The sequence below is a fragment of the Aquila chrysaetos genome, chromosome 13 (assembly GCF_900496995.4).
Source record: "Aquila chrysaetos chrysaetos chromosome 13, bAquChr1.4, whole genome shotgun sequence".
NCBI lineage: Eukaryota > Metazoa > Chordata > Aves > Accipitriformes > Accipitridae > Aquila > Aquila chrysaetos.
The window spans coordinates 4,002,656-4,017,023 of record NC_044016.1 but is presented as its reverse complement, the minus strand read 5'-3'; the positions used below and the strand labels follow the sequence as shown (position 1 = coordinate 4,017,023).

Here is a 14,368-nt window from a genome sequence, read left to right as displayed (position 1 = left end):
TGTACTGGCATCTCATGCAGCACATCTAATATTTCTCAAGATAATGAGGAATAGCTTTTCACTTACCACAAAATTGGATCATTAGCCAGCTCACTGAAGCGTTTACACACACAAGCTGCTCTACAGAGATCCTGCTCCAGCAGGTAGGAGAAGATCTTTAGAACCACTTCATCTGGCAACTTCTCCTGAAGATACTGTTCTGCAGGTGCTGCTATTAAACAGTAATCTATATAAGATTATTGACATATTTAACCAGCCCAAATTCTGACCAAAATAGATCACCAACTTGCCATTTGAAAGATTCCCATTTAAAATGCCAATGATCTCAAAGTAGTTTGGGTTTTTTGGGGTTGGGGTTTTAAGTTCATTTCATCTAACTCTAAAGGCAAAAGAAAGAGGTAAATGGTTGACTCTGGAGTCAGGTAGAAGTTATAGACTTCAAGACCTCTTTCAAAACTTTTTAGTTCACCTTTTCTATTGGAGGAATCAATCTGCATACAATTGCAGGCATTAAGTAGGCTACTGTGCACGTTCCAGATATACTGGCTCCTCAATGCTATTAGCTTCATTGAGGTTCAATTAACCCACATTATCTATATAATAATAATAATCTGGTCCCAAAGCCAAAATCTCTGCAAATGTTTTCAAACACAAAAGAATTTACTCAGAATTAGTCACTGTCTGGAAAAACTACTAGTAAAACTTCCATGTTCTCCCACAACAATCACATTAGGAAAAAGAACGTCTGGGATGCAGGAAACCAGTAGCCACCAATAATTCCAAAGTCTCCTCCTTCCACTTACTCCCATATATGCTCTTTCTTTCAAAATGAAAAATCTAAGCCAGAAGAAGTGTTAGCCTTGCCAGATGTTGTATTTCTTCAGAGGTTTGAGAAAGTGGCATTCCTGTATCTCTGTGGAGACGTGAATGCACTTCGTTAAACCCCTGCTCTTGGGCAGGTGTGCACTCTACATACGACAGTTCATATAGGAAAGCACCATCTGTAGTTTGCTTTCTCACAAGACCCTTCTGTGGCAGGTATCCTCAGAGCAGGGGGGTTCTGTTTGCACAGGTCACTTGTTAGGTTATTGTCTTTAGGATCCTTTCTCAAGCAGAACCGTACAGAGCAGCTTCCAAGAGGATTTGTATGCAAGGCATTAAAAACTCCTGCTACATTCATAATGCAATTACATCCATGTAATGCCCCTTGCATTATTCATTTTTTTCTAGAGCATCTGAACCTAGGGAGCAATAGGATCATGATTCTGGCTACTACAGGAAGACCGCTAAAGTGACCCTCAGAAACACAACCTACTAAATTTGATGGAATAACATTCTGAAAAATGGTTTCCATGTGAAATTACACACACACCAACAAAAAAAAAAAAAAAAAAAAAAAGATAAGCCCCAAGACTTCGCTGGGTAAAGCAGCACAAATAATTACATTATTTCCAGCTAGAAGAGAGAAGACATGAACTGCAAGGACCAGAACTGTGCCTTTTACAAAGAAGCTAAACTGTGGTCTACAGACCACATCACCAGAACCTGTGTACTATGAGAGAACTGATTAAAGCTGTTTTTCCAGGGTGTCGTGCTTACATCTGTGGTCAGACCAGTTAGTAGAAATTATGAACTATTACTGACTTTGCAGTGACTTTCCCTGAACCTGTTCCTTGTTGCACCATTGTATTAATGTCACCTTGGTGATTCACAAATACCGATTTCCTCTAAGATGCTACGAGGGCATTTATCCCATCGACTGATGGCTGCTCTCAACAGTAACACAGCATACAGTCATAAGCTATAGGTACATGCCACTTTAATCCAACAAAAATCTATGCTGTACAAAAGGGATAAGTCTCACCATTCCACATGCCTATAGCTATTTGCTCCCAAAGTATCCTTTAGGTTGGTACTACTGATCATGGACAGAATAAACCAGAATTTTTTTCCTCATCCTTACCCATCCTCCTCCAAACTAATTTTTTTATGGATCAGCGACTTTAGTTCATTGCAAGCTACAGAAGTGCTAGCATGGCCACAAGGAATGAGACAGGAATGACTGTCCAGAAACTGGCCAAGACGGTTCCCTTCAGCAGCAGTATTGTTAATGCCAGATTAAAACGTTCTTTTTATTCAAAAACAAAACAAAACAAAAAAACAACCACAAACAAACAAAAAACTCCAACTTAAGAGCCAGGCTGAAGCCAGTAAGTTAGCAAAACTAATAAAAAGCAAGGAGTCTGGAAAGGACTTATGCTCAAGAGGCACTTGGGGAGCCCAAAGTCTGGGGAGCATGTACCAGCAGTCCATAAGGTTGGGCATCACCAAAAAACATTGCATGCAGAATCACTGCTAGTTTTTATAAAGGTCTTTTTCCACTGGAGATATAAAGGTTCTTTCCTGTGTCAAACAGGCAGCAGCAATTCATTCTACGGTCCTAATTACCCTTGAAATGCATCACAGGACATTGCTTCTGAATTCATCTTTTTCTGGTAGCTTTCCAGTTAGATGTGGAGATGGAGTCTTCTACTGTCTTACAAGCTGAAATGCAATGTTGTGAATGCAAGGCAGTAAATCCTCACATGCCTTCCACGACCCGTGTTCTCCTTTTAACACACAAATCCCTAAGGCATACAATTTAATCTTCTTCCCAAGACAATCAGTTACTTCCCTAAACAACGTGCAGAATTTTTTCTTCCTTTAAGTTTATGTATGTTAGGACCTTGATTAATTCTTTACTGAACAGAGAAGTTCACTACTGTTGTGCTCTGCATTGCTCAACAGCTCACACTCCCATTTTCCTCCCTAGGCCCTATCTCAAAATGAAAATTGAAATCCAGATGTGTTTCCTTACCGCAAGGGGCAGGGACCAACTTTGAAAGTGTCAAAAAAGCTTCTTGCAATAAAAAAAAAAAAAATATTACAATAAAAAAGCCACAATACCCCCCTCCCTCCCTCAATTTCTCAAGTTTTATTTACTTGGAAACTTAGGCACTGATTGCAAAATGAAGATGATGATTTTACCCACCTTTATCCAAAATCCTGTAGAAGTGAGAGATTTAGTTTAAATTGCCCTTCTGCTCAATTAAGAAGAAGGGGTTGATCTAAGATTTCTTCACTCAAATCACTAATATACTGATTACTAGGTGAAATTCTCCAGTATAATTTGGAAAAAGCTAATTTACTTCTTGATGTGAAGACTTAAATATCCTCAGGGTCCAAAAGACAACTCCATGCTTATGTTTTATAAATTCATGCTTCACATTTTGGGGATCTTTTAGTAATCTGTCAAAGCAAGGATGCATTCAACATGTTCTTCCTCCCAGTTTACAAAAATAAGCCAATACAGTTTAAACATTTGTCTGGCCACCCAATCAGAAACATTCATGTGCTGCTACTCCTGACAGTTTTATGCCTATTGACAAAGCGAAGGTTAAGTATGAAATGCATACTCTTAAAAAAAAAAAAAAAAAAAAAGATAATTTTCCAAATAAGTGTTAAAAATAGACAAGAATAAAAACAAAAACAAAGTGCAAGAGGTCATCACCAATCTTCATCTTTGCCCTAACATAAGTTGGCAGTTGAACTATTTACAATTTTAATAAAGTGTTAATAAAGTGATAATACATTAGACAACTGAAAATTAGAAACACAGTTGGTTATGTCATTCTGTTTCCACAGGATATGCATGAAGCTATTTCAGTTTCAGTTCTGATCATTTACTAGATAGAAACTAGTACAGTAATACCAAGACAAAAGACAGGGAAAGCTGCCTGAAAGTGAATTACCTTCTTTGTACAAAGACAAAGAATGCCATCCCATGAATCCTGAATTGTAAATTGTGTGTCTTGTATGGATACCTTCTTTGTCCATTTTAGTGGAGAAGATAGAGACAAATAGCTTTTATTCCAAAAGGAGGCATTTAGTAAAAATATTTTCTTGCTAAGTAGAAATATGTCAGAAAACACAGCATGCAGTGTTCTTGGAAAAATTTCTCATAAATAAATAGGAAAAATAAAAAATAAATTTTAAAAGGCAGTAAGTTCTGCGAACTATGAGCTGTACGTGTACCTAATGCACGGAACCATCAATGAGTGATCCAGTAATCTAGAGTCTCAGTATCTACTACAACTCTGTAGTTTAGTGAAAAGAAAGAAATTACTTGTCTGTGAACTGAAGTCTTCCAAAGATGGTTAAAAGTCAGCAAGAACTGCCCAGTATAAAATGGATATGCAAATGATCTTAAAGCAAGAGAGGAGAAAACCTACGCAGTAATAAACAGAAAGGAAGAGTATGTCAAATGATTGAAACCCTGGATTTAAATGATACGACGAGGCAAGTGATACTGAAGACTGTGAAATATCCCGGTAAGCAGAGGCATACATTTACAGTTGAGGTAACAGAAGGAAACAGTCAGAATACACTGAATTTAAATCCTTCTGTAAATCAAGAAATATTATATTCACATATGATACAAATATTTGGATCAATGAGATCTAAAAGCTGTAAGTACTTTCTACAGATGTCAAACAAATGCTGAATTTGTAGGTTCACCAGTCATTTGTGATGTAAGAAGCACAGCTCCACCATACCTTTTTCTTATCTAAATTTTTGGTTTCTTCATTTTTTGTATTCTACTTAAAGAGCTTAAGTGAAAAATTATTTACGTATTTTCTATAATGTGTTGCTTTCTCTTCAAGATTCTTGTATATTCATTAATCTTTCTGTCTCAGGATTGAAGAACTCATTGTCCACTGCAGAGACCACTGGAGGACAGGGTTGCAAATAATAAAAAAAAAAATCCACGTCAATATTTCAAAATTCTAAGGTGTTCTTCTTGACAGTATCTGAGACTGACTTTTTTTTTTTTTTCTCTCCTTACAATTTGAAATAGCAAGTCTCTTTCAGCAGCACTAATTCTGAAATTAGTATTAAAATAAGGAATACTCTTCTGTTTTTCCAACTGCTGGCTCCACTCCAGTTGGAAGCTCTAATTGACTGGCATTTCTCCTTTCATCTCTGCCAAATTTTCCTCAGCTCAGAGTCCATACAAGAAGGAATGGTTCTCCACCAAGACATCTTCCTATATTTCTAGTCCCACGCGTTCATCTACAGTTCTAAAATAAACAGCTATATGTTCCAGATGACAATATACAGTCTCCACTGATGACAATCCAGAAAGTCTCATGCTTACAACTCAGTCACAACAGCTACCATTACCTATGACAACAAAAAACTGGGGGAGAAGGGGAGCAATTCTCACTGCAATCAATACTTGTACAAATTTAGAGGAATATCTCAAAAACTCAATGGGGAAAATAAAAAAAATAACCATCATCCATACTGGGAAAGAGATTAATAGAAAACGGGTTGAGAAGGACACTCCCTTGTTAGATTGCAACTGGTCTGAATACAATCTTAAAAGTAAAATTATAAAAATCATTGTTTACAATTCTTCTCGTAATTCCATGCTGGAGAAGCCTCCACAACCCTGATACATTCTTGAGCTCATGTGGGGAAAGTAACAAAAGGAATGTGCAGCAAAGTGTGGAGAATTCCTTTGGAAATTAGTGCCATTCATGCTGTAATTTGTACCACAGGACTCGAATAAAGTTACATACCTTCACTAAAGCAAGAAGGTGAGTAAAAGCATAATGAAGAACACATCAGAAGTCAATGAGCTTAAGGAAAAACTAAGAACTGGCAAGAGAAACTAAGTCTATGACAAGATGACTTTGTACAAGGCTTCAGATACCAAATCAGGAAATGAAACTGGAAGTAGAATAACACAGGTTGATTTCAGTTGGTTCTGGCTATTTCAAGGATATAAATTTTGAGGTTAAATGATTCTTAACCAGCTGATGAAATTAAAAGAGTTAAGGGGGGGCGGTGTGTGGCAATAATACAGAGGCAGAAAGAGACAGAGAAAGATAAAATCTACACTATGGAGAAGGTGAGAAGCCAGAAAGAGCAGACTTCAACAGAAGCAATGAAAACGGACCAAAGCCTTGCGCCAGCTGCTCAGTTTTAATTCACAGCATTAAGGGAGACATGGACTTAAAAAAAAAAAAAAAAAAAAACCAAAAAATACCAAACAAAAAAACACCACCCCAAGAAAAGCAACAGAAACCACATCAATGGGAGTTGGCAAGCACTGATGTTGATTTTCCAGGGAAAAATGACAGCAGATCTCCTGGAACTGAAGAGTGTGTCAGGAGACAAAAAGGGGTAGAAGGAGAGAGACTGAAAAATGACGTAGAAAAAAGAACAAGTAGGATATATGTGCCTACATATGTGTGTGCAAACAAATAAAAAACACACACACATACACACACTATATAATTATATTCACATGTATTGCATGTATGTGTTTATTATACAATGTACATATATTGTATAAGTATGTGAAATATATGTACATATACGTATGTAGGTATATGTGTATTTTTATTTATAAACAGACACAAACTCTCTCCCTCTCTCCACAATGAAGTGCCATAATCACATACCCAAACTACCTTTAAATAATATACTGGAACAATACATCAATATGAGAAATGGTAAATAAACCTAGTCAGAGTGCCGCACCATTGCAGCATTACTGCTTCTAACAGTAGCTTGGATACAGCTACACAGCACTTTGAAGAGAATAAAAAACAAACCAAAACAAAACAAAAAAACCCCAAACCAACATGCCTGCAGTGAAGCAGGCAGACTAAAGGACCAGCTTCTGAAAATCAGATTAAAATCATGCTTCCAAATTTGAAGTTCAGAACAAGTTTGTAGCTGTTTTTTCACTGCAGTTTCTTAGTTGGAGAACAGACAGGAAAAGTAAGTTCAGAGGTGGTGGTGGTGTGTATGTGTGTGTGTGGGGGTGTGTGTGTGAAGTCAAAACGTCTCCACCCCTTCTCCCCCACCCCCTTTTTTGTACAAAAAGTTATTACCTGATAAATCCTGGGATTTTCCAGATACTCTAGCACGTTTAGCTCGGTGACCAAAGTTTTCAGTAGCTGAAGTGGAGGCACCCTTTAATGAAATAAATAAGAATTAGTTCAGTCATTAGGTAACTTATGAAAAGTACTAATTAGCTTCCTATTCTTGAAACAGTAAGATTTACTTTACAATTAAAAACAAACAAAAGTTACCTCCATACTGCTCTTTGTAGGGCAAGCTGTTCTTTTAGGTAGAAGAGTTTTTCTGCGAAGTTGGTATGGACTATTTTGTGCACCAGGACCTGATTCTTCTGCAACCATATCTGCAGGTACATCATCATCTGTCAACAAAAAAAGGAAATTTGCTAATTAGAATTGTAGTTTCATTTTATACCAGAAAAACGCTAGAGCAATTTTCAAATACATCCAGTCAGGAAGGTGGGGAGGAAATGCTAGAGCACACAGAATTTTTAGTAAAAAAATCAGAATATACACAGCATACATAAAATTACATGAGAAAGTACAAAGAATTAACTTATGTTCTCCATATGTACACAGCAGCTATGCCAAAAGCTGCTTAAAAAACCAAAAACAAAACCCCCAAAAACCCACCACAACAAAGAACAAAAGCCTAGGCTTTTGCTTTCTCTTCAAGCATATAATTCACTGTGCTAATTCCATCACCTCATTACCTCAAATTTTTCACCTAACAATTACCTCAAATTTTTCACCTAACACTATCAGCATAATGAGGAACATTGGAGTTTCAATTATTAACCAGATGTTATCAAGAAATCCTTTAGTAAACATGGCATTTAGTACAAAACTCAAGGCAGAATTTTCCCCAAACATTTCAGGAATAGCCCAGGCCAGCATAGAAATCCTTCTATAACATGGAGGTAGTTTTAAACACATACATTCTGTTTGTCTGAATTATACTTAGAAAAGTAAGTGTATATTCTCTCCCTGCCTTTTAAAAAAGGGTGCAGAAAGTGCGATGAGTACAATTTTAAAAGTTTTTGATTCATTAGTTTCAATTTTCCATGTTCGTATATTTATGGAACATACTCGAAACAAGCAAGGAATAATTACTTATCACTGCATGCCCTACAACTAGCATCATTTAATAAAGTTACAAGAATTTTAAAAAGGCCAGAACAAAAACTGTCTAGAAAATAAAGCCCAGCTCCACGTAAGTAAAAGGTATAGTTTCTGCAGATGCTTAACTGTGAGAAAAGAATTTTGGACTTCCTTTTCATTTTAACTGCTTTTTTGTTTTTAAACTGGGTAAAACATGATGTAAAAGTGACAGCCAGAAAAGCAAGACTGTAGAGTAAGCAGTTTTCCTGAATATGTTAGGGTGAAGAGAGACTGATGTCAACCCCCCCTCCCAACATAAACACCCCCCCCCCCAAATATTAAACCAGTCTGTTTAAAACACAAAGAAAAGCAATTTTAAAAGTTCTAAAAATTGCCCTACATTTCAAGATCTTAATCTCATGATTTTCCTAAGGGTTACTTGTTTGGGGGGGGGGGGGGTTGACATAAGTTACAAAACATTGCATTTATATAGGATTATGCATGCCATCATAGCCCAAGATGCTACATCAGCGACAGCTAACCAATAAAATTCTGAAGAAAAAGCTATTTCAGTGTCCTCCTGCTCTTTTCTGGTCCTAATTTTTCCTCTACCGTAGCAGATTATTTATAAACTGCAAACCTTGCCACGTATCATAAAGAGATCACAGCACTGCCAGGACATCTAAATAGAGGACAGAAGCTGGTAAAAAGATGAAGTTAGCTGGTGGTACGTGTGCAACTTCACACAGTCAGCTCAGGGCAGTCTAAGAGAGTGTCATCAGCTCATTAACCCACCTGAAAACTAACCCTGCAAGAAGCACCTCCATGATGAGCCTTAGGCCAGCCCAGAAGCTGCTCCAGCTCAGCACAGCCCCAAAGACGGGACAAGAGCACACGACTGGGAAGAACCACCACCCCTTTTGCAGCAACAGCACAGGTTTTTAAGGACAGAAGCAAACTTCTACCAAAACCCCACCACTTCTAAAAACAACAGGGTAACCTCCGTAACTCAGCTAGAAGCTAGCTCACTCTCCCTCTCCCTGTCTGCTACTTACATGACACACCTCACCAGCATCTGAGCGCTTCTCTACCTGCAAAGGCTAAATATTTATGTATTATGCAAAAACTTAAGGACATTGAGAGATGAACTGCAGTGCGTTTTCCTGTGAAGGAGTGTCTGGCCCAGTGTTAGCATCACGCACCTGCGGGAGGTTACTGACCCCAGAGCAGACCCATCGCATACTCACAATTCAGTCACCTAATTTTACCCGTTTCTTTTCCTCTCTGATCAAAAATACCCTACCAATTTAACAAGATATCAGCGGGCGGAAGAGAGAAGCTGCTACAGGAGAGTTCCCAGCCTTCCCTCGCACGCCAGAGCAGAAGAGGAGCCGTGGGCCTGAAGCGGGCCCTGCCAGGAGGAATTCGGGCAGCCACCACCAGCAGCCAGGCTCTCTCATAGCAAAGACACCCAAACGTGCTCAAACACTGCAGCATGCATCTACTTTGCACCCCTTGTTTCTATTTAAGATCTGATACAGTAATCATAATTTCTGTCACTAATATCGCCCAGAAGCACGCTACTCGGGGATTTTGAGTGTCTTGTCTTAAGCCCGTTGCCCTGTTTTGCACTGAAGACACAAAATGACTGTCAGAATGGCTAAATTTCACACACACACCCCCCCCCCCCCGATTCTGGATGGTCAGTACAATAGCACAAAACTGCCACATGAAACACTGCAAAAGCATAATAAGCAAAGAAAACCGGGAAAAAATAAAAATCAAAGCACAGAATTTTGATCTCTCTGTAGGCGACGAAAAGGGCAGAGACAAACCCCAATCAGGTCCTTAGAAGTAAACCCGTGGAGGCCACTAAGGACAAAACATATTACTGCTGGAAAGGGAAGGCAGAAGCCTGTGGGGAAAAATGGAAGTAAAGGTCAGTTTGGCTGAAACACTGAAGGACTGGCTAAGCAGAAAAGAAATGTATTCATTTTCTTGCAGTGGATTTAGAAGGATGGCAGGAGTCCTGCTCGAAGATCGCTTTCCTAGCACAGATGACATTAAGGGATATGCACACATTCACTCAGATTCACAGCAGGTTATCAGAGGAATTAAAATCTTCCTTTTTTCCATCCGAGTGGCAAGGAAGATGAGAGAAGGGCACCAGGGGAAAGCAGGAACCCATGGGAAGCAGACTGGTGCCCAGGGCACACGCACACCAAGGTGCCCGTCACTGCTGAGCAATGCCAGCCTGGAGGCACCAGTCCACCCGGCAGCACACATGGAACATATCGTGACAGCGACAGTGACTGACGTATTGTGAGAGCTGCTCACAGGGAGGAACGCTTCAGGAACCAAGAGCCTCCGGCCTGGCCCTGCAATGAACCTGCTAATTGCACGCAGGTAATTTGCTGGCTATAGAAGGATAACGAGAGTCAGGTGAGCTAGAATGACTTCTTTCTCGCCAAGCAGTTTTTGTCCCACTTCTGAGGGGCTGACCAGCTTCTGCATAGATATCTAACATTTCAGGAACAATAACAACTGTGATAATACTTCTCAAAATGCAGCCTGTGTAGCTACCGTCAAGTGAAACGCTATCAGGAAACCTGAAAGTCTTAAGTGATCTGTTACAGAAGTAGCCTCGGTGCTTGTTTTTAGCCTTCCAAATGCTCCGTTTTAAGCCCTGAACAGACTAAACCAGCTACAGTGCTAGCTTTCAGATGAATTCTTCTCAGAAAGTAGTATTTCCTAAAGACTGCACATTACCCTTCCCTAAGCAAGCAACATGACAATGCTCATAATGCAGACTAGAGAACTCCAAGAGCTGTATTTTGAAAGTCCCTCTCTAAAAAACACACTCACATAACAGACATCTGCCTGCTTTAAAGCAGAAAAATCAATTTTAAAATACAGAACCTCAATGCCTCCAAAATATTTTGAAAAACCCTATTTTAAAGCATAACAGTATTAGCTACTGCATCTAATAACGTAAATAAAAGGCACTATAATCACCTTTGTTAATGGCTGAAGTATAAAAGTCAATAAACAAATTTGGGGGAGTGTGTAATATTAATACCCTCAATACAAACACCTGCTGAAATGACTGCCAGATGCTGTCACAGTTTTAAGCAAGTTAATACATTTGCAGTTTTTATGAGGTTAAATTAAGCTGAGTCTGCTCTCAAATAAACATTTACCTGAATATTTTGCACCAATTATATTTTATATAAAAGAAAATAATTTCAAACAAAATCATGTTTATTGAAAATTAAAAATTTAGTGACACTGACAAGTCAAAACCTGAATTTAAATTAAAAGTATCTTATCTGATAGTTCAAAACAGCTCATGAAACCTGAACCATAACACTACAAGCTTTAACACCCACAAAAGACCAGTGCAAGCACAAATACTTTCCGGTGGGAAAGAAAAATAAAATTAATCTGCCACTCTGTCAACTGCTATAATCAGTCGAGACTGTCTTGCATTTCCACAAATGCTATGGAGGTGTGTACTTTTAAGTGTGTATGTTAAAGAGTATACAATTAACTTTTGTTTCATTAGGACACTGTAAGTTACAGGAAAGTGACAAAGGACTGTCAAAACAATTAAAAAAAATATACAGATCACTTATTGAGAAAGTTCATCATGTCCACACCATCTTCTTTACAAAAACACGTGCATGTGGTTTTACTTCTACCTTACACATGGTCAGATAATATTTCCAAGAGTCATCTTAAATATTAACAAGTGTCGTGAAGACAGTAAGGCTGATAAAAGCTTTTAAAAAAAAAAATTTATTTAACCCTCCCCAAATACACTCATATCAGAAAAAAAGAAAAAAGAGGGGGGTTCAAGGGAGAAAGCTCATGCACCAATCTGTAGGGTTTAATCATTTAGTTTTAACACTGCAATTTCACTTCTTTGTGCTGTTTTTCCGTATCTTCCCAAAACAGGGCGGGGGGAACAAAACAAAACAGATTTGTAGTCAAGAGAGGCAAAATGCTGGGGGTGGCAGGTATTCCCCAACAGACAGAGCATTTAAATTGTTCCTGCATACTGGGGGAAGAAAATGGTGAGAAAAATGCAACCAACTAGTTTTAAACAGAAATCCATATCATATTGGGAGTAGGTCCTAGAAGAACACCTCTGAAAAATAAAGTTAACCCATATTGAACCTATTTAAATGAAGTGATGATTCAATCTTGCCTATCAAGCAAATTTTAACAGTAACAAGAATTTGTCGTACAGTTTCTTGTGTAAAACTGGTGCAATTTCGGAATGAAATAATGAACTATTAAGACAAAAAATCCCAACGCTGTCCATCTTCATAATTAGAAGAAAATCTGAGAAAGGCAACTAAAACGTGAACTGATACAGCTCAGTTGCTTTGGGCAGAGCGAATCTTGCCATATATTTAGCAAAATGTGGGTAAGGCATACTGCCAACCTGTGAGATGACAGCTCCAACTACCTCACTGCTGGATTAGGCTAAAATTGCAACAGAGAAGAAAAGACGACACAAGTTCAAGGGAGTAGAAAAGTACATGCAAAAGAGATAGCAACAAAGGCAAAATAACTTACAGAACAGAAATACAAGACAGGAGTTCTGTATTTGCACATACAATACCTGCAAAAACATGAACATCTCCGTAACAAACTGTCAACCCAAAAACCAAGAACACACCCTTCCACCATTCTTCTTTAAGCAGAAAAATCTCTGGGAATTAGCTGTTAAATAAATGTATGTATCAACAGTGTGACTGACACTCATCCTATGTCCTTGCAAACATTCCTAACAAGTGGCTGACACTTAAAAGCAGATACAGTACTAAAACCTGAAAGATACCGAGTACAGAAATGGTACATTCTACTCTATCTCAGAGCAAAATTTTCTCACACCAGTAGAAGCTTTCCCATTGATTCAAGGCAGCATTTAAGGATTAGTTTAAATTATGGCTGGCCAGTTGCTTTTGAAATGGAGACCATTTTCTTTTGAGAGCTATCTGAATATGTCTCTGAAGAGAAAGCCAATAGCTAGGAATACCACCACAAAAAACCAAAATCAAACCAAAACAAAAAACAAAACACCCCCACACCCCAAAACCAAACGAAAAACAACACCCATAAAAAAAACAAAGAAAAAACCAACTCAAAAACTGAGAAAGATGAACTGCAAAGTACACTGAGCCCAGATCCAACATATCCTAAAGGCAAGAGCATTTTGGTGGTCTTTCACTGTCAAGTTCCACTTCTCCAAAGTGGACTTCAAAAAAATAAAGAACAACCCCCAAAAGAAACAGGAGGCATGTATACAGCAACTCCCTTCATTTTATGTTTAATGTTAAAAAAACATTGATACTAAAGTAGGAAGTAGCTGCAAATTCATCCACTAACACAAAAGAGACTTTAATAAATACTGTAATATATTTTAATTATCATTATGGAAAGAAACCCTGCAGTATTTTCCAAACAATATCCAAAGCAGCTTGACTCACATAAATATAAAATCTAAAAGGTGGTATTTTTGTAAGGTTCTGATGGCACAGGTCAACAAGAAGGATTAATCTCTGACAGGAGTCAAGGCTGTTTGGAACTGGAAGAGACCCAGCACAAAAAAGATTCAGAGACAGATCTCCACTCAGAGTAGCAGGCTTTCAGTTTGGAAAAGGGACAGACCTAACATTAAAAATGTATGCTTTCTTAAAGGCCACAGAAAGATCAGACTTACTGAACACCATGTGGAATAAAGAGATTCTGCCTTCTGGGAATCAACAACTAGACACAATAACCATTACTGACTACTAGAATATTTTAAATATACATACAATTTCTTACTGATACTAAACAAAAGACATTATGTAACAATACACAACCTTATTGTAATTTGTAACAGTTTATTTGATAAACAAAAAGTATGTGCAATACCTAGAATTTTTCCTGTATAGAAATTACTTCTTAAATTGAGAGAGGGGAGGAAAAAAAAAAAATAAATTATGCTTTAAGCTAGAAGTCTTGGTACTTGTTTAGAGCAAAATAAAAACATCCATCACACCACCCCCAACCCCAGGAATCAAACCGCACCTTTTTGGACTTTACATTTTAAGCTTTTAAACATCGATACTCAAATGAGACAGCTTATTACTCTTTGGAAATAGGTCGTGCAGTCATGATGGCCTAAAAAGAGTAAGAATAGATCAGACTCAACTCTACCCGTATTTGCTCAAAAGCTCACCTTAGTTTTACAACACATTTAAATATCTTCTACAAGGAAAAAAGTAACTACTACTTCTATCTACATAGAGAGTTTCTTAACGCTTAGATTATTTTTTGTGTTATTCTTAAGATCTAAT

At 38.0% G+C, this 14,368-nt stretch overlaps 1 protein-coding gene across 2 annotated transcripts in view; it reads right to left on the bottom strand.

The window, feature by feature from the left end:
- FBXO11 (F-box protein 11) overlaps positions 1–14,368 on the bottom strand; it is a 77,876-nt gene that overhangs the window by 32,270 nt on the left and 31,238 nt on the right. Inside the window, exons 2-4 of one of the 2 annotated variants that reach the window (XM_030034478.2) lie at positions 7,149–7,276; positions 6,948–7,029; positions 67–211 (exon numbers count right to left, since the gene is read on the bottom strand). In XM_030034478.2, coding sequence (XP_029890338.1) covers positions 67–211; positions 6,948–7,029; positions 7,149–7,276 — 355 coding nt within the window. The remainder of the gene's footprint in view (positions 1–66; positions 212–6,947; positions 7,030–7,148; positions 7,277–14,368) is intronic. The other variant, XM_030034479.2, reaches the window with a different exon arrangement.